The sequence below is a fragment of the Ambystoma mexicanum genome, chromosome 1q, assembly GCF_040938575.1.
Source record: "Ambystoma mexicanum isolate Mex_15411 chromosome 1q, UKY_AmexF1_1, whole genome shotgun sequence".
Taxonomy (NCBI): domain Eukaryota; kingdom Metazoa; phylum Chordata; class Amphibia; order Caudata; family Ambystomatidae; genus Ambystoma; species Ambystoma mexicanum.
In genome coordinates, this window is record NC_090922.1 from 636,353,376 (window position 1) to 636,380,326 (window position 26,951).

The 26,951-nt window shown below is 45.0% G+C and overlaps 1 protein-coding gene across 10 annotated transcripts in view; it reads left to right on the plus strand.

The window, feature by feature from the left end:
- ARHGAP29 (Rho GTPase activating protein 29) overlaps positions 1 to 26,951 on the plus strand; it is a 527,305-nt gene that overhangs the window by 422,923 nt on the left and 77,431 nt on the right. For all 10 annotated transcript variants that reach the window (XM_069641212.1, XM_069641216.1, XM_069641217.1 and 7 more), the window contains 2 exons: positions 2,254 to 2,442; positions 2,573 to 2,710. In XM_069641212.1, the coding sequence (XP_069497313.1) occupies positions 2,254 to 2,442; positions 2,573 to 2,710 (327 nt within the window). The remainder of the gene's footprint in view (positions 1 to 2,253; positions 2,443 to 2,572; positions 2,711 to 26,951) is intronic.

A 26,951-nucleotide genomic window follows, 5' to 3' on the forward strand; every position in this document is an offset into this window, starting at 1 on the left:
CATATACCTGTAGCATATGTTTGTCCCAGATCTTGATATAGAGAAAGGGAACATTTTACTCTCACGCATAGTTTCCAGTGATATCCTGTGTGATGTTATATCAATGGATGGCACCAGTGTCCTCATGGGCTGTGCCACAGATTGGCCTTGAGTTAAGGTGTCGTGACTTCCAACACTTTATGAATAAAAAAGGTCTTGTTGCATTAAACCATAACCTTTACTTCAACTAAAGTTTTATAAGTAAATTTCAAGGTTTTTGTTATGGTGTATCTCCTCCCATCCGTACTACTTAGTTAATCATTTCATATGGTTTTAAGCTACACACACTGAAAATATCCCACATTACAAGACTGTGGCCTGACTGGCCTTCGGCCATGGCCAGTCACCACTTGCAATAAGTATGGACTGGATCGAATTGTGCATGCTGTTTGCTCTCCCCTCCTCCCCCGCAAGATACAATCAGTGACACTTGATAAAAAAACTAGTGTGTGGCCTAAAACTCCATGGATCCAAGGGGGACCCATAACAAATATCCATAGGAAGCCAAGTACCTTCAATGCCACTTTAGGAGCGTTCCAGATATTTTAAAATGTTCCCCATGGGAATCAACAGGACAGTCTGTAGGCACAGCCACGGGTATGGGGAAAAAGGATGGTTGGGTGCAGAGAAACAGCAACCAGCCCTAAGGTACACCAGAGCAGAACAGCTTGAAGAGCTCCAGTGCTAGGTTTCGAGACCAGACAGCCGTAGGTAGAAAAGAAGCCAAACAGGATTTGACCAATGTAAGTGAATTGCAAAATGTTAGATGGGAACCTATAGAAGCACTGAGCCATGAACCATGATGACCCCTCAGGGTAAGGATCTTGAATAACCCACTAGCCGAGGGCCCAGAGGTGTTAAGTATTCTTAGTGGTGGCTCCCGGAAAGTTTGCTCAGGAACAGTGAAACAATCTTGTGAGTAAAAGATGTTATTTTTCAGGGCTTTTTACTGGAAACAGTCACCTAGGGACTTGAACCCCAGACCAACAACGGCCCAGAAGGGCCAAAAGATTTGGCCTTTTTGGAGTGAGACCCACCACGAGGACTGAAAACAGCTTTGATAACAGGGCGGGAGAACCCGACTAGTCCTGTTCCGGTAGACAAAGAGGGGCAGCCAACCAGCAGAAAACAGTCCTATGACAGACAATGGTGGAGATGACACAGAACAGACCTAACGATCTGGAGAGATAGGGTATTGGTGTTCCAGTATCCTCCTGGACAGCTGCAGCTTCGTAAGGTGCACAACCAAGGCGGGTATTCTGGTAAAGTGGCTAAGAGATGTCTACAATGAAGTCCCAGTCCAGCTCACAATAGGTAACTGGGAGAGGACATGGACAGACCAGAAAGGACGTTCAGTAGCCAAAAAGTAAAACCCGAGTATGGTCAAACTTCTTCCCAAAATTGTAGCAGCAGTTTGTTGGTGAAAAATCCTCCAGCAGGTAAGTGAAAATGCAGAGCTCAACCAAACTCTAGCACAACACCAGCAGAACTGAGATAGAGTCTACTGTATGGAAACCGATTCACTAATGGGATAGCCAGTCTTCCATTCACAAAGAGAGGCACTGAAAGGCTTTGGTGGCCAGCCAATCGGGTTGCCCCCAAAAATGCTAAATACCCAGGTTCACCCACAAAGTTATCGGTATTGGCGGGGGACTGGTCTAAACTAGAAATGGAACTATAGAGGGGTGGTATTCCAACTTTTTTATGCTGATCCTCCTCACGCCCTCTGACCTCTTTTAGTAAATCACTCATTTGAATGTGCAGTAATTACTGCATTTGTAAGATAATGTTACACCAGGTACTCTCGTGTATAGATCTCGTTTGTCCTAATAGGTTAAAAAAAAAGGTTTAACTTGGCCTGATTCAGGACTTGAGTCATGAAGTACATGACAATTCTATTCTGCATATCAACCAGTGCAAAAAATACACTTGCATAGACGGTTCCTTATTGTGAAAGCAGACAATGTAGAAACAGTAGGGCTTTGTGTTCCCATCACATTCAAGTGCCCCCTTCACTTTTGCTGTTATATAATGTTGAAATTATATTTCCCAGTGCCCACCATAATGCATTTGTAAGTGCTTGATTAGTATTAAGAAAATGTTCAATGTGAAACACATTTACAATTTTGTATTTTACTTTGGCACACACTACTTTCCATGTAGCCTCTAATTGTCTTTTTAAAATGCACTTTTGTATTCTGTCTCATATTGTAGTGCTCCCTTGCCTGTCACAAGAAGTGCTTGGAAACTCTAGCAATTCAGTGTGGGCACAAAAAACTTCATGGAAGACTACATTTGTTTGGTGTGGAGTTTGCACAGGCTGCTCGAAATGCCCCAGATGGCATTCCTGCCATAATCAAGAAGTGTACTTATGAAATCGAGAGCAGAGCATTGAGCGTAAAGGTATTTTATTTTTGTACAATTGTTGCTAAATTTCTTTCATTTTAACAGCTATTTATTGTGTTAATACTAGTGGCCCGACAAGTTATTTAACAGTGCTGTTATTGTTTCCACTGCTCACTTTTAATTGAAGGGCATATATCGGGTAAATGGAGCCAAATCAAGAGTTGAAAAGCTTTGTCAAGCCTTTGAAAATGGAAATGATTTGGTTGAGCTCTCTGAACTCTATGCTCATGATATCAGCAATGTGCTCAAGCTTTATCTTCGCCAGGTACGTTTATTTTATATTTTTATATAGCGGTTTTTAATGGATCCTTCTTTAATCATGTAGCGATGTCCCCTTATGCAATAATGGATACAGAATTTATTTTGAACACTCCAAATAAGCTCCATGTGGCCATGGTGCTCGCCTCATGCTGTCCCCGCTGTTTTTCTTTATCCACACCCATCTTTAGCCTTGCATCTGGAGAACTGATTCTGTTCGTCAAACCTTTGTCTTACCTTTCCTGAATTCATGCTGGCCTTTTTCCAATATGTCTTGGCCCACTCGTGAAATAGCAGTGTTGAACTTCCACCAAGAGTGTATGTGGGGTGTGGCAAACCAGAAGTAGGCCTCAGACTCTGGGACATCATATTCAAGGCGGTTTACTAGCTTTGCTTACAATTAGTCTGACCTTGGCCAGCTTCAACGAAAATAACAAACTAAAACATTGAAAATTAACCAGAAATGCTAAGTTGCCCATTCTAAAACTCCAATATTCAAGGAAAAGATATGCTTGTCAGGATAATTCAAAACAAAGTCCCAAATCAAAATTCTATACTAGCCCATCACATGTATAGCAACTAACGCAACTCCCAAGTGTTTAACAACTAAAAGATGCTTCACTGCTGTTTTTGTTTCAGGCTGTCTCCCCTGGATACAAAGTTATTCAAGTGCCACTGTAGGGGCTAAAGGTTCCGAAACGTTCAAAATAAAGTCTTACTTGAGGTATTTCAGTCTCTTACTCCTGACACCTCGGGTGCCGTTTTCACTTGTTTTCCCCACTCCAGAGTGTTTCTGTTCCCCTCCAGTGCTTCACACGTTCTCCACTCAGGATATTTCTCTTTCATCCCCATTCTAAGGTATATTCCCTCTCTCCCCCTCTTTTGGGGCCTCTTGATTCTTGTTCCCCTCTCTTGCAATATCTTCACTCTCACTCTTTCTCTTGTGGTATCTTCATGCTGATCAAAGGTGTGAGTCTCTTACACAACTCTTTCAAACTGGGCTCTCCCCTTTACGCTTCTTCCACTGTCCTTTTCTTGAGGTCACTTCACTCTCGTTCCACTCTCACACCCTCTCTTAGGGTATCTTCACTCTCTTCGGTTAGCTTCACTCTGAGTAAGGGATGAGTCTCTCATGTGACTCCTTTGCACTGGACTCAACCCTTTTTGCCTCCTACCCTCCAGGAGTAGTCAGGCTGGCCACAGTCCCTTCACTGCGGAACTAGCCCCTTCCACAGGCTAGCACGGCTGCCTTTCTTCCAGCTCCTCTGGCCTCCTGGATCAGAGGGGTGTGGGCCTCTTCTCCCCCTCAGTGTTGCTCCAGGCTCCTTCTCCACGTCAGCACAGCAGCTACCAGGCACAAGGCAGCCCTACTTCTCCGGCTTTAGGCTTCTTCTCCATTGCTTTCCCTTAACCAGTCCCCACCTGAGACAACTAGCAACTGAATTGTTTCTCCTTTTATTGAGTCCTTTCTCCCCATAGCCGACTACTGATTGGCTGAACTGTCCGGCTTCACCATTGGTGCAAGTACTTACCTCATACTTCCAGTTCATCCCCTATTGGTTAGTTCAAATAACAGTTGGGTGAATTAGGAGTTCCAATTAACTCTCCTATATAAAGGCTCTGCTCCAGTTTATCTGATTTGCTCCTCCTGTGTAGATGGTTGGTAAGGCTCACCGTGTTCCTCTTGCTTCATGAAATGTTTTTTTTAAAATGTCCCCATGCGTCTGTGTTTCATAAATTTAGATTAAATATACACAGTCCTTAATGGGGAATTGAACCCGGGTCTTCTACATGGGAGCTATCCGTTCTACCTATTGTCAGGGTCCGGCTTGACTGAATTCCACAGGAGCTGATGCTGGCCCCACAGACCCTCACCAGGAGTTCACCTCTCAACCCTTAAATATAAGGTGAGCTGAAAACCCCAAGAAAGGGAAAGGGGAATTTGGAGAAAATAACAACGGAGACACTGCTGCCCTTCAACCGTCTGGTAGGCTCTGGTATCTGTGGTAAACAAATACACCTGGTTACTTATATAATAAGAAAACTTCTTTTCTAAACTTATGCTAAATAAACTCTAAACTCTTTACCTCTTAAACCTCAGTAAAGACTTAGAGGTTAGTAATCTTTATGGAATATCTTGTAAATATATCTTGTGTTGTGCAAATAGTTCAAGCCAATCTAGTCTCTTTAGAATCCTAAAGTGATGGCCTTTGCAACATCTTTTCAGAATTAGATATTCTTCTTACTTCAAAGTTCTTTTGACCTTATGTAGTTTTCAATGCTTACATAAGTTGCAGTCTTTCTCTGAAAACATTGAGTTCTATTTGCATAGATTACTTTAAATTATATTCTTTAACTTCCTGGAATACTGCTTTCTTTCTGCGTGTGAATTGTTTTCCTTATTTACACATTTACACAAGGAACGTGTGCGATAAACACGTGAAATCAGAAGACGTGAAGAATTGTCTTCGCGTGTAAAATACACACGCGATTATTTTACAAAACCCGCGCGCGTAAAAAATACGTAAACGCGATAAAAATAACACGCGCTGATAAAAATGGACTCGCGCTCTATCGCAACCCAACACGCGCTTTCTCTTGAGACGTATTTCGCGTAAGAAAATGTACACGCGCTAAAGTTAACTTGCGCAATTCTTTTGGACACGCGCTCTATCGCAAAACCACACGCACTTTCTCAGGAAACGTCTTTCACGTGAAAAATGTACACGCGCTAAAATTCACACGCGCAATTCTTTTTGGCACGCGCTCTATCGCAAACCACACGCGCTTTCTCAGGAAACGTCTTTCACATAAAAAATGTACACGCGCTTTAAAAAGAACACGCAAAAAACAACTTGCGAGCTCGCGCACACATTAAACAGTCTTGAAGAACATTACACGCAGTTAATCAACTTTCAAATCCTACGCACAATCTTCAAGCTTGATTTCCTTATAATAACTTTAACTGTAAATGTCTCTTTTCTCAAATGAACTTGAAACTTGTTTACTCTTTAAGTTTTCTTATAAAAGAAAATGAAAGTTCACTGTGACAATCTCAAAATCTTTAAAAGAACGATCCCACCTGATGACTTCTTGTTCAAATTGGATCAGCAAACGATATTCTTACTTCTTTGGTAGATTTTCTGAGCTCTGGAAAGGCCTTACTTAAGGACCTTAACTAATATACAACCAGCCACTGAATTTCTCTGGATGAAAGGCAGTTTAGAATCTTGCTCATCTCCCAAGAATCAAACCCATTGTCCTCTCCACCAATCAGGCAACCAAACATATCATTGTTTCTTTAACCAATCAGATTAAGTTTCTTTCGCTCCATCTTGACTTGGGCAAGCACAATGTTAATTCTATGAACAAACTCTTCCTGTTACTAACCCAGCCAGTTCTGAAAGCACAACTAACCCAGCCAGCTCTAAAGGCACAATGTTAATCTTGTTACTCTTCCTGTTATTAAACTAGCCAGTCCTGACAGTACCCCCCTCTTCAAAGCCCTGTCCCAGGGCCTGGTTTAGCAGGGAACCTCTTGTGAAACTGTTTTATCAATTGAGGGGCATGTACATCTACTTGATCCTCCCAAGATCTTTCCTCAGGACCGTATCCCTTCCAGTCAATAAGATATTGTAAGGTACCTCTAACAATCCTGGAATCTAAGATTTTCTTAACTTCAAACTCTTCGTCATTTTCCTCTGTGTAAACTGCTGGTGGTGGTTTTCCTAATCTAGTTCCTGACACACAAGGTTTCACTAAGCGGACATGAAATGTAGGGTGACTTTTGATACTTGCGGGTAATTTCAGTTTGATTGCTACGGGATTTATTATTCTTTCTATTTCAAATGGACCAATAAATCTCGGACTAAATTTAGTTCTTCCCTTTAAACGTAGGTTTTTTGTGGACAGCCAAACTTTTTGACCCACCTGATAATGTGGTGCTTTACGACGTTTCTTATCAGCAAATGTCTTAAATCTTAGCTTACTTTTTTCTAAGGTTTCTTTAGCTTTCCCTAAACCATCTCTAATACAAGTCAATCGCTGCTCAACCTCTGGATTGGAATACTCAGATGGCAAAACTTCTTTCAAAAATCGTGGGTGGAAACCATAGTTGCTAAAAAATGGAGAATACTTAGTAGAATCCTTGACAGAATTGTTATAACTAAACTCTGCTAGCCAAAGAAGATCTCCCCAACTTCCTCTTTCTTGCCAAAAAGCTCTAATATATTTTTCCAATTCTTGATTTACTCGCTCTGTTTGGCCGTTGGTCTGTGGGTGATAACCTGAAGAAAGCTTTACCTCAATTCCCAACTCTGTACAGAAAGCTCGCCAAAACTTAGAAATGAACTGAGACCCTCGATCTGATACAATTTGTGTTGGTAGACCATGTAATCGTTCTACTTCTTGCAAAAAACTTTTTGCCAGATTCCTTGCAGAAGCCTCTCCTTTCATGGGAATGAAATGCCCAGCTTTCGTTAGTAAATCCACAACTACTAATACTGTAGTGTAACCTTGATCTTTGGGAGGATCTACAATATAATCCATAGAGATTGTAAACCAAGGACTAGGGGGTACTGGTAATGGATTTAATAACTCAGATGGTTTTCCTCCTCCTGACTTTACTCGAGCACAGACTTCACATGTTTTCACATAGTTTTCAATATCTTTTTTCATTTCTTTCCACCAAAACTTTCTCTCAACCAGTTCAATAGTCTTACGAATTCCAGGGTGACCTACCAACTTGGATTCATGACATTCTTGCATAATTTCCTTTTGCAGTTCCTTGCTTGGAAGGTAAATTTTAGAGTGGACACATGGAAATCCTTCAATTAAATGTCTTCCAGAATCCTCCGCTAACCAAGATTGAATTTCATCTTCTGGTAATTCCTTTAGAATCTTTTTAAGAAGCTGATTCTCTTCCTTTGTAGCACTTAGAATACATTTTTCTTCTGCAATCACTGGTTCTGGTAATAATTGATTTTCAACTTCTCCCGAAGATCCTTGTCGTGATAAAGCATCCGCTTTACCGTTTAACCGCCCAGGCTTGAATGTTATCACAAAATCGTATTCTGAAAAGAAAAGTGACCACCTAAGTTGTCGAGGTGATGGTGTTCGAGCAGATTTCAAAAACAGAAGATTTCGATGATCGGTTAAAACGGTTACTGTGAATCTTGCTCCCAACAGATAATGTCTCCATTCCTGAAATGCTTTCTTGATTGCCAGGAGTTCTCTGTCTGTAATTGTGTAGTTCACTTCTGCTGGAAGCAATTTCTTAGATAGATAGGCCACAGGATGCAACTGTCCAGTTTCAGGATGCCTTTGAGAAAGCACTGCTCCAATTGCAACATTAGAAGCATCTGCCTCCACAAAAAATGGTTGTGAAGGATCTGGGTGTAATAAGATCGGTCCAGATGTAAAACAGTTCTTCAATGTTTTGAAAGCTTGATCCGCTTCATCTTTCCACTCAAATTTCATTCCTTTCTTCAATAATTTGGTGATAGGAGCAACAGTTAGAGAGAAATTTTTAATGAATCTCCTGTAAAAGTTTGCAAAGCCCAGGAAGCTTTGGATATCTTTAACACAAGTTGGAGTTGGCCACTGTTCAACTGCCTTAATTTTCTTCATATCCATTTCCAAACCTTTGGGAGAAATCATAAAACCTAAAAATTCCACTTCTCTGGTATGAAATTGGCTGTTTTCTAACTTAGCAAATAGTTTATTCTCCCTTAGTCGTTGTAACACTTTCTTTACATGTTCTTCATGTTGCATTAGATCCTTAGAATAAATGAGAATGTCATCTATGTATACTACTACAAAGATGTCAATAAAATCTCTTAATACCTCATTTATAAAAAATTGAAAGGCTGCGGGAGCGTTACACAATCCGAATGGCATTACTTGATATTCGAAAAGACCAAATTTTGTTCTAAATGCCGTTTTCCATTCATCACCTTGACGTACTCGCACCAAATGATATGCACCACGAAGATCTAGTTTGCTAAATACTGAGGCTCCTTGAATCTGGTCTAACATTACTGATATTAAAGGCAGCGGATATCTGTTTTTAATTGTTATCTTGTTTAATGCTCTATAATCTATGCATGTTCGTAAAGTGCCTTCCTTTTTGGGAACAAAAAATAGTGGAGAAGCTGCTGGCGATTGAGAGTGCCTGATGAACCCCTTATTCAAATTTTCTTGGATGTAATCCTTCAAATGTTGATTCTCTTTTTCTGTTAAGGCATAGATGCGACTGCAAGGAATGTGGGCCCCTGGTTCTAAATCAATTTTACAGTCATACTCTCTATGAGGAGGTAATTCATTAGCTTCCTTTTCACTAAACACATCATTGAAATCATGGTAACACTTTGGTAATTCTCCCATTACAGCCCCTATAGAATGTACTATAGTTCCCAAATTCACCAAACCTTCCACTACTTCTGAACAATTATCACTAGAAACATTTTCCTGAATTGCTTCTTTACAAAAATTTGTAACACAAAAAGCAGAATCCAATTTCACCACTCTTCTTCCCCAATCAATCTGAGGGTTATGATACGTCAACCAAGGCATTCCCAAAATTATTTTCAACTGTGGAGTGTCAATTAATTCAAACACAATTTCCTCCCAGTGTCCTCCAATTTCCATTTCCAATGGGATTGTTTCATGTGTAATTAAACCTGATGTCAGTTGAGACCCATCCACCGCTCTCACATACTCTGGTATATGTTTTACAATGTAAGGCACATTCATATCTTTAACCACATTCCAATCCATGAAGTTACCAGTGGCTCCTGAATCTATTACTACTGGACCACTCCCCTTTAATTCCTCTTTAATATACAAGGATACATTCAATGTAATATGTGGTACTGCTGCTTGGATGGTATTTGCCACTTGCTGATTTCTGGAGCTGTTAGTAGATGCAGAAGGTTTTGGACACCAAGGGCAATTTCCAACAAAATGTCCTGATTTCCCACAATATAAACATAAATTATTCTGTCTTCGCCTATCCTTCTCCTTAGTTAAAGGACCTCTCACTTTATTTACTCTCTCTGCGTTCCCAGTTCTCAATTCTTTATTTACAAATTCTAATCTTCCTCTATCAACTCTAGGGAAAACTCTGGGTTGCTCAACTCCTCCTCTTCTACGCTCAGCCTTGCGTTCCCCTAATCTATAGTCAATTTGTATGACCAGATTAATTAAATCCTCACATGAAGTGGGTCTATTAACAATTGTAGATAAGGCATCTTTCAATTCCTCCTTCAAACCTCTATAAAATAAAGAGGATTGCTTCTCTTCTGGCCAATTGCTCTCTAATACTAAAGATCTGAACTGTGTGATGTAAGACACTAAATCTTTGGTTCCCTGTTTTAACTCTAATAGTTCTCCATCTACTTCTTGAGATAATTGGCGTCTGTCAAACTTTTTTTTAAATTCTAACTTGAAAGCTAACAAGTTCTTTAGTATAGGATTCTCTTGACCAACCAATAATACTGACCAAGTTGCCGCCTCACCAGTGAGGTAAGACAGCATAAAAGCTATTTTAGAAGCATCTGTGTTAAAAGCTTCAGGTCGACAAAGGAAATGAAGTTCACACTGTGTAAGGAAAATCTGGCATTTCTTGGCCTCTCCCCCAAAACGCTCTGGAGGTGCTAAGGGGACTGGACCTACAGGTATATTCAAACTTCCCCTGCGTCTTTCTTGAGAACTCGTTCCTTCACCCAAATCCTCTCTAATTAACACTGGTAATTCTCTACTAGTATCCTCTGAATCTCTTGACTCCAAAGAAATTTCTTCACCCTTACGGGTAACCTTGGAGTTTAACTCTTCAAACTTGACTTGTAATTCCTGATTTTCTTTTCGCACAGCCCTCATTTCCTCCCTTAACTCTGAAAACATGTCCCTTATGGAACTAGCTAGTGCCTCTGTGGGATCCATATCAGCTCAGGTGGAAAATATTATCGTGGGCATTTCATCCTGTCAGGGTCCGGCTTGACTGAATTCCACAGGAGCTGATGCTGGCCCCACAGACCCTCATCAGGAGTTCACCTCTCAACCCTTAAATATAAGCTGAGCTGAAAACCCCAAGAAAGGGAAAGGGGAATTTGGAGAAAATAACAACGGAGACACTGCTGCCCTTCAACCGTCTGGTAGGCTCTGGTATCTGTGGTAAACAAATACACCTGGTTACTTATATAATAAGAAAACTTCTTTTCTAAACTTATGCTAAATAAACTCTAAACTCTTTACCTCTTAAACCTCAGTAAAGACTTAGAGGTTAGTAATCTTTATGGAATATCTTGTAAATATATCTTGTGTTGTGCAAATAGTTCAAGCCAATCTAGTCTCTTTAGAATCCTAAAGTGATGGCCTTTGCAACATCTTTTCAGAATTAGATATTCTTCTTACTTCAAAGTTCTTTTGACCTTATGTAGTTTTCAATGCTTACATAAATTGCAGTCTTTCTCTGAAAACATTGAGTTCTATTTGCATAGATTACTTTAAATTATATTCTTTAACTTCCTGGAATACTGCTTTCTTTCTGCGTGTGAATTGTTTTCCTTATTTACACATTTACACAAGGAACGTGTGCGATAAACACGTGAAATCAGAAGACGTGAAGAATTGTCTTCGCGTGTAAAATACACACGCGATTATTTTACAAAACCTGCGCGCGTAAAAAATACGTAAACGCGATAAAAATAACACGCGCTGATAAAAATGGACTCGCGCTCTATCGCAACCCAACACGCGCTTTCTCTTGAGACGTATTTCGCGTAAGAAAATGTACACGCGCTAAAATTCACACGCGCAATTCTTTTTGGCACGCGCTCTATCGCAAAACCACACGCGCTTTCTCAGGAAACGTCTTTCACGTGAAAAATGTACACGCGCTAAAATTCACACGCGCAATTCTTTTTGGCACGCGCTCTATCGCAAACCACACGCGCTTTCTCAGGAAACGTCTTTCACGTAAAAAATGTACACGCGCTTTAAAAAGAACACGCAAAAAACAACTTGCGAGCTCGCGCACACATTAAACAGTCTTGAAGAACATTACACGCAGTTAATCAACTTTCAAATCCTACGCACAATCTTCAAGCTTGATTTCCTTATAATAACTTTAACTGTAAATGTCTCTTTTCTCAAATGAACTTGAAACTTGTTTACTCTTTAAGTTTTCTTATAAAAGAAAATGAAAGTTCACTGTGACAATCTCAAAATCTTTAAAAGAACGATCCCACCTGATGACTTCTTGTTCAAATTGGATCAGCAAACGATATTCTTACTTCTTTGGTAGATTTTCTGAGCTCTGGAAAGGCCTTACTTAAGGACCTTAACTAATATACAACCAGCCACTGAATTTCTCTGGATGAAAGGCAGTTTAGAATCTTGCTCATCTCCCAAGAATCAAACCCATTGTCCTCTCCACCAATCAGGCAACCAAACATATCATTGTTTCTTTAACCAATCAGATTAAGTTTCTTTCGCTCCATCTTGACTTGGGCAAGCACAATGTTAATTCTATGAACAAACTCTTCCTGTTACTAACCCAGCCAGTTCTGAAAGCACAACTAACCCAGCCAGCTCTAAAGGCACAATGTTAATCTTGTTACTCTTCCTGTTATTAAACTAGCCAGTCCTGACACCTATGTACTATTTCAGCAGTACTGCTATTCAATGGTGAGGGAGGCTGAAGTCTTTTTCCTGCAGCTGAGAACTGTTTTTCCTCTCTCCATGCTAGCATCATGTCTCGCTGCATGTTTCCAGCTTGATCACCCGCTCCTCTCCCTTCGCCACCACAGGGTTTCAGAGATGTTATCTGGGTTTGGAACCAAATCGGGGTTATTTTTGTATTACATTTTTTAAAAAGTCATGCTATTAGAGCTAGGCGGAGATCTTTATTCTGCCCATAAGAATGACGAGTATTGTCCCCTTTGTTAGGGTTTATAGGGTAAAATATTGGGCGAAATAGTTATCAAAAGGAATCGTTCCCCCAAGACATGAGTCACCACTAAACCGAATGATGACACAAAAGATGATTATGGTCTTGCTCGAAGTCCTCTGACTCATATAAATGTCATTCAGTTGAAGACTTGGAACAGTGCATTGTTTCACAAAAGAAAAGGCTGTCCTAACACCCTCATCACAGGGAACAATGACAATGCATGAAGACAAAAGAAATGAGTACAAAGGGTGCTCAAAGAAATCTATTTGGAGCACAAATCTCTAAGTTGGTCCCAAAATCATGTAACTCGCCTTAATTTCATGGGCAGAAAGGGCCACATTATTGTCTGCAGCACTGATGTGTAATTGTGACATTGACGATTTTTCCTTTTTTGAACTGTGATCTTAAAGAAGTAGATTTACTTTTGAATTGCCAGATGCCAGAGAGTCAACTTTCTGCTATGGCTTGTACCCTGTCATGACTTTTGGAAGTATTTAAAGACATTTTGTTTTACCCTCCTGGCTCTGCTTATTTTTGCTGTGCCACCGGTCAGTCCTTTTGGTTACCAGTGATCCTTTGCAAGATTCTTTTGTTGTTTGTACCGTAGGACACATCACCTTATAGTGAAGTGCTGCAGTGGTACTTTGTCCCTTTTCCTTTTTCTTTGTGACTTAATAAAAATGTTTTTGATGTGTCCAGCACAGGCTTGCGACAGCAGATAATTTTCGTTTTTACAGTGTGCACTTGTATGCTTTACCGCATAATGCCATTTTGAGTACCATTTACTTAAAATGGCTGTGCCAAGCGTTTTTCACCATATCCTTTGGCTAGTTTGTCCTTTTGGCCTTCTTCCTGCATTCTCGGGTTGGGAAATGGTGCATATGGTAGCCCTTTGCGATCAAAACCTAGAATTTCCCTGCAAGGAGGTGTTGTGTGCCTCCTGGTTGGATCTGAGGATTGAGACTGGCTTATCCCTATCCACATTCCAGCCAAGGAATGTCTGTTGCACAGATGTGGAGGAAGAGGCTGTCCATTGTTTGGTAGCATTTGCCAGGTTCAGTGGTGCAGATCCTTGCTATTGGTGAGCTGTGGCGGCCCCAGCTTGACTTATAGTTAGTTTGCAGCTGTTCTCCAGATTGTCATTTGGAGGCAAGACCCATATGAAGAGGAGCAGCCCACTGAAGACCTGAACACTGCTATTAAAGACAACTTGAATTGCCTCTAGACAAAACCCAACAAAGCGCTTCCTCTCTGCTTTAATCTCCAGAAGACACTCTTTGGTGTTTTCGTCTGTGGTGTTGGTTGAAACCACCAGTCCGAACCCCTGCACTAAGATCCTACTGCAAAATCCTTTGGAGGTGTCCTGGGACCATCCTGTGGGCTGACGAGCTTCTTTCCGTTCAGAGTTGCAACTTGGAACCACAACACGAAGAGGGGGCCTTCCTAGTGTTCTCTTGGTGTGATCTTCGCTGCTGCCCATCTCAGTCTTGGGGGTGGGGGGAGGGGAGGATCTCTTGATGTCATGGGGCTTGTGGTGGTCATTGCCCTGTGATACATGGGCCGTTCAGCTTCAAGACATCAGGAACAGTCACAGTGTAACATGTAACCGCTGTCTAGCTGGAACCAATCCTTAAGCCAAAAACTAATTGCACCTGGAGCCCATGCATCTGGACCAATGATTGAAGTAAGTGCGCACACTGATTCGGAGGACCTTAAGTGGTGGGCCCTCAGGAATTCGGAATAAGGGGGGATTGTATGGGCTTAAAGTTCACTCCCAAACTCTTCCTTGCCTGGTTATGATGGGTGGAATTCTGGTCACGGTTCCCCCATAGGGTATCCCCACATCGTGTGGGTTTGGGAGAGTAGTACCACTTATCTGCTTTACTTGACTTGATATCCTGTAAAGTGCTTTGCACCTGTAACATTTTCTTACCCATTGGCTTTGCCAGTACCTGTCCCCTGCAACAGGTATTTACCTTGGACCCTGTTAGGGAGAATTCTCAGAAATTTGCTAATTCCCTCCACCTTAGAGACCCCAGCAACTTTGCTGGATTGTGAGGATTTGCGTTTTTTAACCTGGAGAGAGTATGACTCTTTTTCCCACTCTCTCATGTATTTTATTGTGATTTTGAACACCGTTTCTTTTGGTTGTGGAGTCTGACAAACTCCATGGGTATCATCTTTTACATTGTGTCACACAGCTCCTTGAAGTCGGTCAGCTTTCCCAAAGGTTTAAATACCTTTGCTTGGATAAACTTCTGTTTCCAAGAGCAGTAAAGTGAAATTGACTTTACTTACCATTGTAGCTTTCTAGACCCAGCACACACTATCTTACAGTAGAGTGCTGGAGGGGTTACCTAATATCCCTTTTGTCTAGTTTCTCATGTAAAATATTTTCTGTTACCCTTTTCGCACTGACTGACTGACTGGATGGTGGCAGTGGTTTAGTTTGAACTACCATGGTGTGCCTTTAACGTGGGCTGCGTTTGCAGCTACAGTAAAGCACCCACGGGAGCCTTCTTTGTCAAAATGGCCCCCGGTCTTCTTTTTTCACCATTTCTCTGTGGAAAGGTCCTTCTGGAGATTTACTCCGCGCGCCAAACCAGGTTTGGTCTCTGTTCATTTTGCCTTTGGCGGGATTCATGAGTGAAGCCCGCCTCTGGCTCCTGGGTGTCTGTGGTGGTCGTAAGTGAGGGAGGTGCCTGAAACTCCCTGTGTCTAGTCTCCTAGGAGACCCAAATGCACTCTGTGGTGATTGGCCGGCTGACTGTCCGGCAAGGACAGCAACCCTGCTGGGTGACAGACAGCTAGGCTGGAATGAATGGGCGAGAACTGAATAAAAGGTGAGTCTTTTGGCTTGGAAGGCAGTCGACCAGTGGATGAAGGAACCGAAGAACAACTTGAAGAGGACGCCGGCTGCAACACCTGGACCTTTGGTCTGCCTGGTGAAGCCCTGCTGCAGGGCCGAAACGCCAAGTTCGAATCGATAGAGAAGCCCCTGCATGGACAACATATCCCCTTGAGTTGGTGGGACCAATCAACTCCAAAGTAAGCCACCTGGACATCCATCTCGGACCTGGGTGAATTTCCACAGAGTTGCTGCTGGAAACCGTATAGCCAATGTGAGGAACACCAGATTGTGTGCGTTGCTTTTCAACTGGCCTAGAGCTTTTGGAAGATCCTCTGGACTCCCAGGAAGCAGGACTGACCGAACCTGAGCCCCCTCAACAGAGTGTGGGGCCCCAGAAGAAAGGAAAGTCCATCTCGACAGCCAGGAACCGCTGTGTTGCTATTTGCGGTAGACACGAGGAGCTGAAACACTGAACAGCCACTGAAAGTGAAGTTTGCCGGTTGCGAGTTTTGACTGTCCCAGTGATTTGCAAGAGTCCGCCGACGTCCTCCCTCTTGTCCCCACGACTGAGGCCCAGGAACAGTGAGACCTGCAGAGCTGCACAGGAACAGAAGTCATCAGCTGCATCTTTTCTTCATTTCTAAGGTACTGTAAAAAGTCTGAGATGGAGCACTTGTCACTTCTGCAACTCACAAGTCTAATCGGCTTGTGGCCCTACTTTTGATTCTTCTTTTCATTAAAGACTCCTAAGAACTTGTGCAAAAACTTTTCTATTTACTTACCAGAAGTGCTTCATCCTATACAAGACTTTTGCCCATTGACTTTGGCTTAGCCTATTGAACTGCATGACTCTTCTAGGAACATCTAAAAGTGCTTGCCTGCTTACGAATTTTTGTGGTCTCTTGTTGTTCTAATAACCTTTGCCTTTTACCAACTTTAAGAGTATTCTAAATGCCAACAGTAAGATATTAATGTCCCCAGCACCGTAGTTATTGAAGTCACCTATGGGTATACGTTGTGTCTGTGGGCCATCCCAAAGGGGTCTTTACTGATTTAGAAACTGAGTGTACAGTTTTGAAGTGTTTTTATGTGTTACTATTATATTGCACCCTTCTGAAGAAGGCTTATTCTGACTGATAAATAAATTAATAATTGTTTATCCAAGAAACCTTGAGTGTAAGAGTTCATTTGACCTGTAACTGTAAATCTCTGTGTAACTCCACTACTCAGACCTTCCAGGATTTTGCGGCATGAAATGGCAAATTTTGCGGCTTGAAATGGCAAATTTTGCTGCACAAACCTTTATTTATTGCAGCATTTTTGAGGGACATTTTGTTTTTATCTGGAGGGTGTTAGATTGCCACATTGTAGGAAAGAGGCAGAATGCAAGGCTAAAAGAGTCATGGTGTCATTACTATGTATCTTTTGTATTTATTTAATAGGAAGAATCCCGGATGTCCCTGGCTTGGCAGAACAGTTTTTCAATTTTGCCGCAAATAGAATTGCGCTTCAGCCAAACAACCCAAAATGTACCTTTCACCACCAACCCACCCTCTCCCCTAGTTAACTGCTTGGTCGCTGCCACTTCCCCTCCAACCCTGCAGTGTCCGATCAGTCCCTCTAACGCAGGAAGGATCCGACGCCGCATAGTCCCTTTTTAGTTTTTTGTTTTGTTTTCAGTCCCCCACCTCCAATTTTGAGAAAGCGGGGGACACCCCTGCAACCCCCCAAGGCCGAAATACTGAACATAAGGAGCGGGTGACACCCCCGCAGACCCCGCTCCACATGTTCAGTATTTATAAAAATCGATCGAATGGTACTGGCGAAATGCTTCAAATTGTACCATTCAATCGATTTTGGAGGTCAAAATGGGTAGTACCTTGAATAGAAGCGCTCTCCCGACAGTGTTCTGCAAGCTCCCAGTGCGTCCACTGTAAAATGCGACCCACAAAACGTATTTCTATCCTGTCTGAGGAACAGAAATGCAAGCGACTTATAAGCAGTTCATATACCTTAAAAAAAAAAAGCATGACCGGGTCAAGAAAGACCCTGGGGGTCATTATGAGGTTGCTGGTCCGGAAACAACGGTACCGGTAAACTTGCTGCTACCGTTGTTACCGGACCAGCAAACTACGAGTTCTGCGAGCAGGTGCCTTTCAGCCCGCCAGGCGGAATGGCAACCGCTTGCAGACCTTGACGGATGCACCAGCACTGTTGCACACAGTGCCAGTGCATCCGCCCTCCGCATTCCCATCGAGTCCAATGGGACTCGATGGGGATTTTCTTTTTCCAGCATCTGGCCAGAGGACTGCCAGAAACAAAATGACTCTGGTGCCAGCCGTGCCCTTTTTACCGGCACAGCTACCGCCAGACTTGTAATGAGGCCCCCTGTCATGCAGTAGCACCACCAGCTCCCGTGCGCGTAGGGTTGCCTACAATTTCTGCACATTTAAAAGTGCATCTTGCGTGGAAATTTAGGATGTGCTTTTAATTTGGCAGAAACGTCCCCTGATTTACTCAGAGGTGAAAAATGCGATCTGAATGGGCGCGCATATAAAATCAACAAGGGACGCCTGAATGGGCACATTTTAATAAAATAATTAAATAAAATGTGCCCATTCAAGTGTCCCTTGTGGATTGGGCTGCTCTTTTTTTGGGCGCAAGTGATGAGATGTGTTTGCGCATTTCATTTCTTTCATTGATACGTTTTGAGAATCTTGGACCCTGAGGATTTATTTTTTATTGTAGTTTTTGCAGGTTTTTTTTGTTGCAAAAACGGCAGTTTTTGCGCAAAACGGTCGTTTTTGCAGCATTTTGCGCAAAAAGCCCTTTTTCGTAGCATTTTGCGGGATCGAAAAATTGCTATAAGCTGGAGGGTCTGATTCTACAGCTCACATTGACCCCTCTTGAGATAAGCCTAGCTGCTCAACACGCTACCCAAAACTGTGTAGTACAAGCTTATACCAAAGGTTGGGTTTCCTATACCTATAGTCAGAGTTGTGTGTAGTGGTCCAGAGATGCAAACGTTGCCTAACAGACCTTGACTTTTTCTGAGACACTAGGTCTACTTAGCAGGGAAGGACCTCTACATTGATACAGGCTTTAAACCTATAAAGCAGGGTATTTATTTTTAGATTCCTTTGCATTGTGTTTCGTCCACTTTTCACCCTACAGTTTTTTTTTTTCCACTTAAGTTTTATTAATTTTAACATTGGATTTGAACATACAGATGGGTACATATTACGCACTGAGAGCTATCTCGCGTCAGAGTTCAAGTCCACCTTAACAAAATGTATCAACATTAACGTTCATCATTCCAATGAGGAGAGAAAATGAAAGCCCTGCCCCCCTCCCCCTCCCGATTCTCAAGTCCCCTCCTTTCAAGGCATTGCTACTTTGAATCGACGTAGGCTGCATGGCGTTCCTCTTCAACCGTCCTTAGGTCACAGATCTCCAATACGTACTGTGACGGGCAAGGGTTATAGGCAGTGGGTCGTCCTGCTTTCCGCCAGTGAGGCGCAAGTTAATCGTTAAGATCCTTGCTGTGTAGAGTCATCTGTGGTTGAGCGTGGGATATACTGTGCGGTGAAATCGCACCAGGCTTCCTCTTGTCTTGCGGCTTTGTCATGTAATATTGCAGTTATTTTTTCCATCGTATAGATGTTTGTGGCTATTAGTATCCAGTCCTTCTTATCCGGTAGGCGTGGGGCTTTCCATTTTATCACTAGAGCAGCTCTTGCCGCGAGTAACAGAGTGGATATCAGACCTTTTACCCTGATCATGTCGTCGTCTTCTTCCTCGAGGCCAAAGAGGATCAGGAGGGGTGTTAATTCCCTCTCTATGCCGTCCAGTTGTTTGATCCATCCCAGCACCTCCTGCCAGTAAATGCGCACTTTGGGGCAGGCCCACCACATGTGCTAGTAGTCGGCATTCATGCCACATTGTCGCCAACATCTTGGATTGGAGGTCTGGAACATCTTGGACAGTCTGTATGGATCATACTGCCATCTGTGAAGCAGTTTTATAGCGTGCAATTTGTACTGGGCTGCAATTGATGTTTTGGATGGCGTCTCACAAATTTTTCCCCAGGCTTTTTGGACGAACTCTCTGGCGAAGTCTCGTTCCCATCTTGCTTTGAGAAGGTGGCTTGGTGCGTCGTCTTTGGTAATTAAGGCCCTGTACATTCGCGCTATGAGGCTTTTGGAGGAGGTAGTTGTGTCTAGGATCGTCTCAAAAGGCGTTAGTTCTCTCTGTGTGGTGGCCTTCCATTCTTTCCTGGATAAGGCGCCCTTCAATCGCAGGTACAGGAAGACTGGTATTGGGTGGATTTGGAGGGCTTCTTCTAGATCCATTATTGAGATGTATTTCCCTTTTCTCCACAGCTGACCGACTCTCTCAAGGCCAGCATCAAACCACGATTGGTATCTAGCATGTTCCGGGATTTCTTCTCTGATCCCGGGGGACCAGAGATGGCTCAGGGGTGAAGGCCACGTGGTGACTCCCAACATCGCTCTCCCCTTCTTCCATATGCTCCACATTGTGCCCAGTATCGGGTGGTTATGCAGCTTTCTCGTAAGTTTCGATCTGGGTACCCATAGCCATTCTGCCAGAGTTACGTTGGCTAAAACGTTGTTGTCCAGTTGGACCCATTGGAGGTCCTTCCTATCTCGCAGGTGTGGGATTAGAATTCTGAGCTGTGTAGCTTGATAATAGCGTTCTATGTCCGGCAGACCCACTCCTCCTAAGTCCTTTGGTAATATTAAGACATCATAGGGGATTCTGGGTTTCTTTCCATTCCAGAGGAAGTCTAGTATGGCCTTTCTGACTTGTCTGAAGAAGTGCTTTGGGATTGTAATGGGTAAGACCTGGAAGGGGTTTAGGAACCGTGGGGGGAGTCACCATTTTAATTGCGTTTAAGCGCCCCATCCAGGAGATTGTCAGTGGTTTCCATTTTTTAAGATCAATCTTGAGGGCTTCGAGAAGTGAAGGGAAGTTGGCTTCGTAAAGGTCATTGAGGTGTCGCGTTAAATTGATCCCCAAGTATCTCAGTGTTGGGCCTCCGATGATCAGCCCGAGGTGCTCGAGGGCGATTTGATGTTCCGGGGTTGGAGTGGGAAGAAAGTGGATTTGGATTTGTTGATCTTGAATCCTGCAAGTGTGCCGTATTCTTCTATCAGCTGGATCGCTCGCGGAATGGAAGATGTTGGGTTTGACACATGGAGTAGAATGTCGTCCGCATACAAAGCTAACTTATATTCTTTGCCGTTCACCCATATCCCTTCTACTGCAGGGTCTGCTCGCAGCATTACGGCTAGGGGTTCCAGGGACAGTGCAAAAAGTATTGCCGAGAGGGGGCATCCCTGTCTTATGCCCCTGATGAGGGGAAACCAGCAGGAGAACTGGGCATTCACCATGACCGAGGCTCTTGGGGCTGTGTAGATTGCTTTGATCCCTCGACGGAGTGTGGGGCCTAGGCCTATCTTCTTTAATGTGGCCTCTAGGAAATGCCACTCAACTCTGTCGAACGCTTTCTCGGCATCAATTGAGAGTAACGCCGGTTTGTTCGATGATGTTCGTGCCTCGTGGATTAGGTGCAAGGTTTTCCGGGTGGAGTCCGCTCCATGTCTGCCTAGGATGAAACCCACCTGGTCATTGTGGATTATTGCGGGCATGTGTGACTCCAGTCTTGCAGTAAGGACTCTCGTATAAATTTTGGCATCGATATTCAGGAGGGATATTGGGCGGTAGGAAGCACACAATTTCGGGTCCTTACCCTCCTTAGGGATGACAGTTATCAATGCTTCGGAGAAGGATTCGGGTGCCACACCAGATTGGAGGATGTTGTTGAATAGGTCAACCATGAATGGGAGAAGGGCATCCTTGAAGGTCTTATAGAACCCTGCCGTGTACCCGTCATTTCCCAGGGCTTTTCCCGTTGGGAGACTTTTGATTGCCTCTTCAATTTCTTCTCCTGTGATGGGGGCTTCCAAGGTATCTGCAGTATCAGATGGGAGAGTGGGCAGTGGAATTGTGTCCATATATTCACTTATCGCTTCAGGATGCGAGGCAGCGCGGGACGTATATAACTCTTCGTAAAAGTCGGCGAAGGCTTCCGGGACGCTGGGGGGGGAAGTGGTTCGTGGGGAGCTCTCTTTGTTTGGATCGTGGGCACCCACCGCTCTTGGTGTTGACCTCGCAGTCTTGCAGCTAATAAGGCGCCCGCCTTATCTCCGTGTTCATAGTGTTTCTGCTTCAGATATTGAAGCTTGTGTGCAATGTTATCCGCCTCCAGTTGTCGTAGTTCCTCCCTCTTATCATTGGCCTCTTTAATCTTTTGTAGTCTATCCTGTTGAGCTGACTGTGCCATGAAGTCCAGTTGGGTAATCTCTTTTCGGAGCCTGTTTCCTATCAACTGTCTCTTTTTTTCGCTGCTCCTTCTTTAATAAGAAGCCCTCTCCAGGTCGCCTTGCCTGCCTCCCAAATTGTGTTCATAGAAGTTTCCCCTGTGTTGTTGATTTCAAAGTATTGGGTGATGTCCTGCTCTAGTTGATCCCGAAGAATTGGGTCCTTAAAAAGGGTCTCGTTACAGCGCCATTTGGAGCATCTGCGAGGGAGGGCTATTAGGTCAAGGGTGACCGTGACCATATCATGGTCTGACCATGAGACAGGGGTTATAATGGCTTCTGTCATTGCTGTGATGAGATCTGCAGTGAGATATATATAGTCTATTCTGGAAAAGGTTGCATGTGGCGCTGAGAAGAAAGTGAAGCCAGCTCGGTTAGGATTGGTATGTCTCCATGCATCGGTAAGATTGTAGGCAGCCATCATATCTGCAACCGGTGGGCGTCTGGTGCTCGCTGGGGGGGGGGGGGGGGGGGAGTATAGAGGTGCGTCCAGACTGTCTATCCTGTTCCGGATCCATCCACGTGTTCAGGTCACCACCAAGTATTACGTCGCCTTCTGCTTCGCTCATGACTTTCGGGATTATCCTCTGCAGGAATCTATCTTGTCCTCTGTTGGGGGCTTATATCGCCGCCAGGGTGACGACAGTGCCTTGTATCCTGCCCACTAGGACCAGCGCTCTACCACTGACATCCATCCATGATTTTGTGAGTTCAAATCGGATCTTTTTGTTGATTAATATGCCGACTCCCGCCTTCTTCAGTGGGCCAGATCCCCAGTATTCAGGGCCCAGTTTAGCATATAAAACCTTCCTCTCTTCTCCCTTGCTGTATCGGGTTTCTTGTAAGAATAGTACGTTTAGTTTGGCTCTCTTGAACTCTCTCATTACCAACGATCTCTTGGTGGGGGAGTTGAGACCCTTGACATTCAGCGTGCCTATTTTGAGTATGCCCTGCCCGTCACTTGATTCGTTATTTCTGCGGGACATTGACAGGTTTGTAGCAAGCATTTGCAATGTTACGCTGCCCATTGTAGGAAATTGCCTTGATGGAAGTGATGTCGTAGCTGCCTCTCCTTAACTGAGGCTTTACCTGAGGGTGTGCCATCCCCTGTGTCCCTCCCAACCCCCAACCCTGTAGGGTATTGAACATCATACCCCTTGCCCTCTGTTCTCTTGCGTTGCTCTTTGGTTCTTCAATGAGGGTTTGTGTCTATTTGTGATGGCGTCCGAGTTGGACTGGATGTAAACAGCCGGTCTACTGTCGGACCACCAGCAGGGGTCGTAACCACACGACCCCGTCAACTAATAACATCAACATAGCATTTTTGAGCCCCCACCCCCCCTCTCATAAAAACTATGTAACTAACAGTAATATTTCGAATACCAACAATTTAAACTGTAGGCAAATATATATTGTGATACATGCGGTTTCCGGCGTCTAAGTCCCTCAGCAGTTCTCGTTTGCGGTTCAGGCAGTTCACTTGTCACATGATGAAATCAGAGATACAGGGGTGCCGTGATCCAGGATGTAGGTAGGTCCCCTGCGGGTATCGTGGAAACAATGGTCGCCGGAGCATAGAGCTTGGGTTTGCAGTGTCATTTGTTGCTATCCGGTGTGTCATTGGGTCGCCTGTACTTCCTGGATCCCTTTACTAGTTTCCTTCTCGGGCCCTGAAGTTCCCATCCCGATCTGTCGCGTGCAGGGGTATTCTGGGTTCCCTCACCCGAGGGCAGTCCGAGGAGGTCGGCGATGCATTCTCGGATCTCTTCCTCGGAGCGGAGTATGATTTTCCTGGTCCCGTGTTCAAACGCGAGAGAGAAGGGATATCCCCATCTATATCTTGTACCTTGTTCTTTTAGCCATCTCGTGAGAGGACCACAGAGGCGGCGTAGGGCCAGTGTCAGTGATGAAAGGTCCTGTAGATAGTAATCTGGGCCCCCCTCCAAGGGTAAGGGTGCCTCCAGATCTGGCTTTAGCCAGTATCCTTGTTCTGTCCTGATACCTGTGGAATCTGGCGAGGACCGATCTCGTGCCACCCGCTCTGTGAATTCTTTCGGTCTTGAGTTCATCAATGTCTTCATCCGCTGTCAGGATTTTGACAATATCATGTATCGTTTGTTTGAGATCTTCTTCTGTCTCCCCTTCTCTCTCCGGAATTCCAAAAAACCGTAGGTTATTCCTTCTCTCTCTATTTTCTAAATCGTCTATCTTTAGGCGGATCTCGTCTTCTTTCTTCTCTATATTTCGTATTCCTAGGTCCATTTGGGTCTCTAGGATGTCGATTGAGGCTTGATTGTTCTCGACACCCTCTAGTCTCTCCTCGATGTTGTCTATCCTCTGGGTCATCTTGTCCATTTTACCGCCGAGGTTGGCACCCATGTTCCGAATTTCAGTCAGAAGGGCGGCGATGTCTCCTTTGGTAGCGGCTGCCCCCGTTTCGGAGGCCTCTACTGACATCGTTGGTGTGGAGTCATGGGCCTGTGACAGCGGAGTATAGGCGTACTTGGCAAGCTTACTCTGAGTGTTCATGGAGCCCTCGCAGGCGCGGAGGTGCACGCCTCGGGTTCGGAGGCCGTCTCCTCGGGCCTAGTGTGTTGACAATATTGGCGGGCACCGGGGTGATGATTCTGGTAGCGGGAATTCTTTTGGCGGGAGGAGCAGGAGGAGGCACACGCCCTGTCTCCAGGGGCTCTACCCTCCGCTCCGCTCTGTCTCACTCAGTGTGTCCGATGTCTTGTCCGGGGGGGTCTGAGTCTCAATGCAGTCTCGTAATGGTGAGGCGGGAGGGTGAGCACCTCCAAGTATTTCGCTGTTCTCCGTTGGTGGGCCACTTATCCGTGTCCTGTTTAAGTCGTGAGCCGGGGCCTCGTCAGAGGAGTGCACTCGCCCCAGGAGTGGTGGCCCAACCCTCTGCCCTGCCACGGTGCACCAGTGAGTATTCTGCTGTGGGGGGAGGCCCCGAGCAACGAAGTCCGCAGGAATTGCCCGCCTAGGTCTGGCTAGGGGCAGACGAGGCTGGGGTGCGAGCGGCACTTCAATTACTGTGTGGGGTCCCTGCTGTTGGGAGGCACGGGCGACTTTGTGGTCCACTGGGGTTGGTGCTGCGTAGCTGCGTAGTGCAACAGTTATCGATGGGCCAGAGTGTGACTTGCGCTGGGCGAGCGGGTCCGTACTGAGGTTGGGGCCACCTCCAGCTGGGCCCTTGTGTTTGATGGGTCCCTCTGTGGGCGGTAGAAGGCCAGGTCCTCGATGAGGGCCTGGGATGGGGGGACGGTTTGGTCCTCCCCCCCCCCCCGCTCAGGTATTCAGGTCCGGGGGGGGAGTGGGCCCCTGTCAAAGCGCGGTGCGTGGGAGCGCTTAAGGGGGGGGGGGCGGCAGTCACATACCTCCGCGGCCCGCTTCCACCCGTCGCCGGGCCCATGTCCAGAGAGGCGGCTGCCACCGCACAGGGAGTGCGCACGGGGACGCCTGGGGTGGCCGGCCCTCTAATCACGCCGGGGCGGCTGGGTGTCCGTGGCCTCCTCCGGCGCCTGGGCCCGGCGCAGCGGCACCGCGGAAGGAGGAGAGGGAGGCAGTGGGCGGGCGCCGCGGGCGTCGTCTCCAGGTGGTATCCTCGTGGGCGAGAGGGGGACAAGTTCCAACGGAGCTTTCTCCTGTCCTGCAAGTCCGATTTTTGTCGGGTTTTCGCTCAGGGGGCGAGGGGGCGCTTCCCGTGACTTAATCTGCCGTTGTTGGGCCCGGGGGGGGGCAAAAGTGGGGGGCTCAGGTCACTTTTGGGGACCGTGGGCTAGGAGCTCACACTGAGGCGATCATCGTACGTGCGCCCCCTGGTGGCCAGTACCCTACAGTTTTTTAACTAGTTTATTATTGCTTAACTGTTATTCTTTTTACTATTGCAAGGAGTTGGTGATCCTGTGTGTGTAAATGTGTATGTTTTAGAATTGTTTTAAGGTTACTTACCTTTTCATTTTACCTGTCTAGAGTGTTTTAAAGGCCAAATAAATATAGTATTTTGTACTTCTGTCTAATCTTATTTATGTCAGTGCTGTGTGTGGCTTGCGGTACTGTTATGTCACCCCCATAGCTTATGAAGTCTTGCCTTCTTGCTCTGCTACACTACCGGGATAGTTTGGCTAGACCCAAGTTTATTAACCTGTTCACCAACCCGGGTTGCCTCTTGGAACCTTCCCACCGGGCCAAAGAGGTCGGCGCAAGCACCCTGAATGAGATGATTCAGCTGCTGGGGCTTGCTGGTGGTTCTTCTTTTGATGACATTGCAGCCCGAGGAAAAATGATGGTGCAGGTGGAGGCCCAGCTGTTCAGAAACTGGTAGGATGCTGTTCGGACAGTCATGGGTCTTTAACACTGCTTACTGCAGATGCTTAGTGGAACGGCCGAAGTCCCAAACACCAGGTAAACCCATTCTGGGGCTACCAGTGCTGTTCTTATGAGACCCGGAGTCCTGAGGTCAATAAGCCAGCTCTGCACACATTCAAAGCCAAGGGACCACTTGTGTGGTTCCCTGTGGTCCTGGAGTTTGGTCTCGAGCGCACAGGTGTCGGCAGTAATTTGTCACCAGATTGTGAAGTTCATGAGCAGAGCCTTTGTCTTATTTGGATGAGTCGCTCCTCCCTGCTGCTTTGGAATGAGTCCCAGTTTATGATCCATTCAGTACAGACTAGAGGTACCCCTATGTTCCTGGGTGCAGAATGACCATCCAGCCTCCAATCGAGTTCTCCATAGTCCATTTAATAATTTGGTAACCGCATAATCGGGACTTGTTCCTGGGCAAACGCACAAATTGTGGATTTCCGAGTGAATCCCAGACACCCATTCATACATGCAGCCAGATATGGTCAGAGCTGCCCTGCGCGTACAAGCTTGAGTGTCAGGAAAGCCTTGCCCACATATAGCACATGCCTGTTTCCATGCTTACCAGGGAAACTCAGCCTCTCTTGTTGGACTTCTAAATACATCTATAGGGAGCCTTTTTTATCTGTAGCTTTGGCTGCGACATCATGCAGCTTCTACATTGCAAAAA